Source organism: Prosopis cineraria, unplaced genomic scaffold (genome assembly GCF_029017545.1).
Source record: "Prosopis cineraria cultivar Desert tree isolate PC_DT_omini unplaced genomic scaffold, ASM2901754v1 PC9, whole genome shotgun sequence".
NCBI lineage: Eukaryota > Viridiplantae > Streptophyta > Magnoliopsida > Fabales > Fabaceae > Prosopis > Prosopis cineraria.
Window position 1 is genome coordinate 14703359 of NW_026555340.1, and position 6903 is coordinate 14710261.

The 6903-nt window shown below is 25.4% G+C and overlaps 2 protein-coding genes across 2 annotated transcripts; both read right to left on the reverse strand.

The window, feature by feature from the left end:
• Positions 1-1771: 1771 nt before the first annotated feature.
• Positions 1772-2604, reverse strand: LOC129319309 (protein RALF-like 32). Its single transcript, XM_054964331.1, has one exon. The coding sequence runs from the start codon at positions 2501-2503 to the stop codon at positions 2117-2119; it is 387 nt and encodes a 128-aa protein (XP_054820306.1). The 5' UTR covers positions 2504-2604; the 3' UTR covers positions 1772-2116.
• Positions 2605-5452: 2848 nt separating this feature from the next.
• LOC129320640 (protein RALF-like 32) lies at positions 5453-6161 on the reverse strand. Its single transcript, XM_054966179.1, has one exon. The coding sequence runs from the start codon at positions 6036-6038 to the stop codon at positions 5658-5660; it is 381 nt and encodes a 126-aa protein (XP_054822154.1). The 5' UTR covers positions 6039-6161; the 3' UTR covers positions 5453-5657.
• Positions 6162-6903: the final 742 nt, after the last annotated feature.

Genomic DNA, 6903 nt, shown 5'->3' on the forward strand with positions numbered 1-6903 from the left:
ATAGCCAATTCTGTTCGAGGCACTGTTAAGCACTAAATGTGAATATCTTTTCAAATTGTATTTTAAGAATTGGATCAGATCGGCTAGATAGCACAACAGTTCAGTTTTTCTTCAAAAAAAAGAGACCATTCAGAGGGTTGAGCCCAGTAAATAATCAAGAATTGTGTCAAACTATGTTGAGTTAGTTGATTGTATTGATCTGATTCTTTATTTTCAAAAAAAAAAAATATAAATCCCAATTTCAAAACTAAATGACAATGTTACGTGAGCTGAACCAAAATCAAAATTCTAAATCTTTAATCAGTATATTTTTTTAAAAAAATTCACCTTGCATGTGATAATTCTTTTATGCATATTTTTAACAATTTCATATTTATATTGTTATAAATGTGTGCAATATTATTTTTATTTAACTATTGTATCACTTGTTACTATCAGTTTAGTCAGTTAAACCAAGAGAATAGTAAACTGCTAGCCTTTCTACTTCGTAATCCAATATGACTTTCAAAATATTGCTTCAAATATTAAATTTATTTTTGGGAAAACACAAATATCTTTCCTACAATTTTATCGGATTTTGTTTTTACTCTCTATACTTTTTTTTCCTAATATTTTAGACTCTATAATTTTAATAAGATTGGATGACGTTTGTTACTTAAATCTCTATAATTTTAATGTTTTTAATGGTTTCGATCTCTACAAGAACCAAAAACACTAGAAAAAATTATAGGAACTAAAAAAAAATTTGATAAAAACTATAGGGACCAATGATTATATTTTTCTTTATTTTTTAACTTTTATATTTTAAAACATACAAATACTTTCATAAAACATAAATCATGTTACATTTTTAGTTTACTTTTATTATTATTTATCCTTAATCCTTAGTCTTCATTTCATCTCTGTCACACAAAAAGAAAAAGAAAAATAAATTTAAGTTTTTTATAAATATATTTTTATTTGTGCACATCCCTCCCCTCCTCAACACTGAGGGCAACACATTAAATATTAAAGCATACTTCTTTTATTTAAAAATATTAAGTATTTTTTAAAAGGTTAAATATTTAAAAATATAAAATATTTTAAAATTTTAAGATATAATTATTACCTTTTTTTTCATAATTATCCTAAACAAATAAATTATTTTATATTTATTTTAAAATAAAACATCCTATTGAATAGTAGTATATATGAAAAAATAACGTTAATTTTAAAATAAATAATTATTTTATTGAAATAAGATTCGATGAAGAATGCTTTATATTTTTTAATAAAATTATTTTTTTAACTTTATATCAAATTCTATTTTAATCTTTTAATTTTATAAAAATATTTTTAGTCTTTTTACTATGAGACCATTAGTTTCATCAATAAAATATTTTCCAAAGTTAACATATTAGCTAAAAATTTTTAAATAATTATAATTAGTATAAAAATAATTATTTAAAATTAACAGGATTAAAGAACTGATAAAATATTTTATAAAATTAAAAGAGCAACATAAAAACTTATCAAATTAAAGTTAGACAAACTAAAAGTATACTTTAATATTAATATTAGATATAAAATAAAATTTGGAGAATTTGTATCTACTTTTTTTTTTTTTTTTGGTATGCCTTGTATCTACTATTTTTTATTTATGCATATTTAGATTTACTTTTCAAGGCTTCAATGAATAATTCAGACGAAGATGAGGAATTTTTTTTTTTTTTTGGTATGCATTGTATCTACTATTTTTTATTTATGCATATTTAGATTTACTTTTCAAGGCTTCAATAAATAACTCCGACAAAGACCAGGATAGTTTTAGGAAACCAAATATCACTATGTCTAATTCTTACAAATAAAAAAAAAATCCAATATGCATTTAAATTAATAAAAAATTCAATAATAAAAATCTGACGTTAGATTAACGCCTATTAACGCCTATATACTTTGCTCAAAAAAAAAAAAAAAGATTAACGCCTATATGCTGGAAATAAAATTGAAAAAGACGCGTACCTTCTCCAACCTCAATGAAATTAAAAAGACTAAATAAGTCAACTTTTAAAAGCCAAAAAAAAAAAAAGGATCAGAATCGGATCAAATTAAGACATAAACCAGTTTCTGTGAGATCTCAAGAGTCAGATCTGCAACGGTAATACTTCGAACAGCCTCTGGTATGAGGATTTGAAGGAGGAGGAAGACAACCTCCAGATTTGCTGTAAGCCTCGCCACCTCCGCCGTTACAGACCGGTTTGTCTCTCCGGAGAGCTCCCGGAGATATATACTTCCTTTGCTCCACCATTAACCTCCGGCTGATCTCCGATTCCATCATCGTCATCTCGTCCTCTTCATTGCACTCTGCAATAGTCCGATTCTTGCAACTGAATGATGATGCAGCAGCAGCAGCATCGCTTTTCAAACACAAACAAGACATGAATCCGACGAACAAGATCAGAAAGTAGAAGCAGAAGAAGGAGGAGTTAGAACTCGAAACCCTAATCCTAGCCTTCGATTCCATTTTCTCTCTCTTTCTCTCTCTGAATTGTGTAATTGTCCTCAGAGTCACAGGGAAAGCACTATATAGAGACGATTTGATAGGTCCAGCGGACTTTTAGAAAGGCCTGTTAATGGAGGGAGCACTAGCTCTTGTAGTAGTAGGTGAAGGGATCACTGTTGTTGCCGTCTCTCTCTCTCTCTAACCAATCTTCATTTTATTTTTTTGACAAAAAAAACTATTAATAAAATAAAATTAGTGTGTGTTTGCTTTTCAATCTATCAAAAATTAATTTAATCAAAATTTATTTAATAAAAATTAATTTAATAAAAATCAATTATTATAAAAAAAATATTTAAATATATTTTTTAAAAGTTAATTTAATAAATTAAAATTATTTAAATTAATAAAAATTTATATTTTTAAAATATAATTTTAAATATGCAATGGTCAAAAAGAACATTAATTTATTTTAATTTTTAATTTTTTAGTATATAAATATAATATATTAAAAATATTTAAAAAGTTAAAAAATTAAAATAACAAAAAATTTATGATCTTAAATAATAAGAATAAAAAATACATAATTTAATATTAAAAAAATTATATAATGAATAGTTCAACATTAATTAATATTGAATAGTTACATAATTAATGATTTAATTTATAATATATAATCTGATTTTTAATAAAATTTCAAACTATATTTATCTCTATCAAAAGCTGCACTTGAAATTATACTTGAAATTAATGATGAAAATATATGTTTGTCATTATCATCACTAGTGTTAATCATATTTTCATCATTAGTGTCTAAACTTATGTGGACCCGAAGGGTATCATGGTCATTCAAAAATTTAGGTATCCAATTATTCTCTTCATAATTGCTCCCAACTCATTTAACATTTGAAATGGATTTTTTGAAATTCACCAAAAAATGAAGTTTCAAAATTTATATTTCAAACCCATTTCAATCTACTTTTTAAAAGTTATTGTACTTCCGACAAAATTATTCAAACAACTTTTAACATTTTAAAAATTTAAAAGTTCATTTTAAATGTTAAATGTACGAAAAACAAATGCTCCCTTAGTCTACTGTATCTAAGTTTGCAACAATCCTAAAGGGACTGAGGGAGTGAAGAGTTCTAAATACTGAAAAAGATTAAATGAAACAAAAGCAAAATAGTTTACAAGCATGAAATGAAAAATGATGCTTCAGAAGATTTCGTTGAACTACTTTTCTTCGGTAACATTGAAATGCAAGACCGTGTTGATTGAAGGCCTTATCTGAAGATTCTTCTTTGATTTAGGTTAGCACACATCAAAAGCAAAGCAGATTGAAACAATTTGGCTCAATGTAAGAAGACCGTTTCTCAGGCAAACTTTTCATGAACTTAAAATTGACGGAAAGTATAGCGAGACAGTAGGTGCTATAACCTTGTTTGAATTTTTTTCATTCTTATGCTCCAAAGCAGATGAGGATTTCTCAAAGGAGATTTATTCGACATCGTCCCAGAATCACAAACTTTTAAAGCATTATCTTCTTTTTTGTCCGAACCAGTCCAAACACAAAACCTCCAAAACCTCTCTAATCAATCTTGAAATTATGTTTTAGAAAATTAATTTTCTTTGTTAAAAAATAAAGTATTTTTAATCAATCATATTTTCAATAAAATAATTAACTATTTTTAAATTAATACCATCTTTTTATATTAATAAATTATTTTACTTTAAAATAAATATAAAATAATTTATTTATTATGGACACCTTAAAAAAGCACATTAATTATATTTAAAATACTAAAAATGTCTTATATTTTTAAATGAAGAGAATATGTATTAGATTTTAGGAAATTAGAGCTCTGGAAAGTTTTCCTTTTAATTTTAAGCAAGTTCATTTTATTTATAAAGAGTTTTTTTTTTTTTGCAATTAGGTTTCTTAAAATTTTAATGATACTTTTTGGAAGAGTTAGGATTTTAGGAGCAGTAAATAAAGTTTCCTATAATTTATTAATTAATTATTTAATTATAAATTTATTTTTTTAGAAATAAAAGTGTATTGTATAGGTTTGGCATGTTTAAATTATAGAAATTATTTTTTTAACATTAATACAAACTACTGCGTTTGAAATTTACTTCAATTATACTGAATTCTCTCATACTAAAATTTATACACATGTGTATTTTTTTTCGAGAAAAATAATATATTACTTATATTCTTTCATAACCATGTAGAAATGCTGCAAACATTATTCTAGATTGGCGAGATGTTTGTATGAGTTTTGAAAGTTAAAAAAAAAAAGTGTCGTCTCACAAAAAAAAAAACTAGCGTGATGGAATGAAATTCAATTAATGTTTATATGATTTAATTTTTGTTTGTAGAAAAGATATAAATTTTTAAATGTTATAAATTTTAAAAATGCATCTTTCGTTTAAAAAGTTGAAAGCTTAACTGAGATATAGCACAATTTTATATTTTATGAGGATTAACGTATATTTTAAAAATATAAATAAGATACTTATATTTTAACAAAACTAAAGATTGGATTTTGTATATATAATGTAAAACTTGACATAAGAGGCATCTAAGTGTTGAATATAAAAGGTTATTTGTATGCTCTCTCACACATGTATTACTTACCATTTCCATCAATAATTGCTCCTAAAGAGAATCATTATATAAATGGTTGTGAAATTCTTACTAGACGAATAAATATGAAACATATATAAATCATTCCATTTTTTTATACTTAATTCAATTAAATATCAAATAGAATAAAAATTAGATAAAATAGTTATATATATATGGGATGATGTTTCGTATACTGTGTTCCACCTAGACCTAGCCCCTGGGGCAATATAAAACAAAATTTAAGATTTTCTAAAATATTTTTATTTATTCATATTTAAATATCATCTATAAATAACTTTGACGTACAGTAGCATACTAGGACACCAAAATTTCATGATGTCTAATTCCTGTAAATTAAAAATCCAACAAGCATTTAAATTAATAAAAATATATTTCAATAAAAATATTCTAACATAAGATTAACGGCTATATATTTCAAATAAAAAGACATGACAGAAATTTCAAGACATTAAAAAACAATCAAATTGAAAGAACAACGATCAGAATTGGATCAAATTGCAGCACATGGCCAATTTCTGGGACGACTCAAGAGTCAGATCTGCAACGATGTTCCTTAGAACAGCCTCTGGTATAAGGATTTGAAGGAGGAGGAAGACATTCTCCAGATTTGCCTCTGCCTCCGCCTTTACAGGCTGGTCTGTTTCTCCTGAGAGCTCCCGTAGATATGTACTTCGTCTTCTCCGCCATCAACCTCTGGCTGATCTCCGATTCCATCATCATCATCTCATCGTCTTCATTGCACTCTGCAATCGTCCCATTCTTGCAGCTGAATGGTGCAGCAGAAACAGCAGCAGCATCGCTTTTCAAGCACAGAGAACTGATAAATCCGAACAACAAGATCATAGAGTAGAAGCAGAACAAGAAGAAGGTAGAACTCGAGACCCTAACCCCAGCCTTCGATTCCATTCTCAGAATAACAGAATCACAAGGAAAACACTATATAGAAAGGATTTGATACTTTGATAGAATTAATCAACGAACTTTTAGAAATGTGTGTTAATGGAGGAAGCAGAAACGTATATATATATATATATATATATATATAATCAGTCTTGAAAATATGTTTTAGGAAATTAGGAATTAGATTTTAGGAAATTTAGAGTTTAGGGAAGTCTGCGTTTTAATTTGAAGTAAGTTTTGTTTTTGTTTTTGTTTTATGTTTTATGTTTTATGTTTTTGTAGCGTGGCTTTCTTAAAAAATTTAGCAATACTTTTTTTTTTTTTGGTAAAAGATAGGAGTAGTAAATAAAGTTTCCTAAAATTTAACTAACTAATTAATAATAACTTTGATTTCTGTTTTGAGAAATAGAAGTAAATTATAAGGCTTGGTTTGTTGAAATTATACAAATGATTCTTTTATTTTAACATTAATGCAAACTTTCTGTGTACTTTTTTTAAAATTATGCTAGATTCTCTCCTGCTAAAATTTATATAAATTTTTTTCTCGAGACAAACACGAAATTACATTTTGGAAATATGCACAATCTCTGTTGAAAATGAAAAGGAAAATCTATATAGAGTTAAAATAATTCAGATAGCATTTATTTAATTTATTTTAGGTTGACAACCGATGTTTTTGTAAGTTTTGAATGTTAAGAAAAATAGTGTAGTCACACAAAAAAAAACTACTGTAATTTAATAAAATTCAATTAAGATTTATATAATTTATTTTTTGTTTTTATAAATGATCATTATATTTTAAAAAAATTATAAATACTTATAAAATGAAAAATTTATCTTTTATTAAAATATTGAAAATAAAACTGAAATG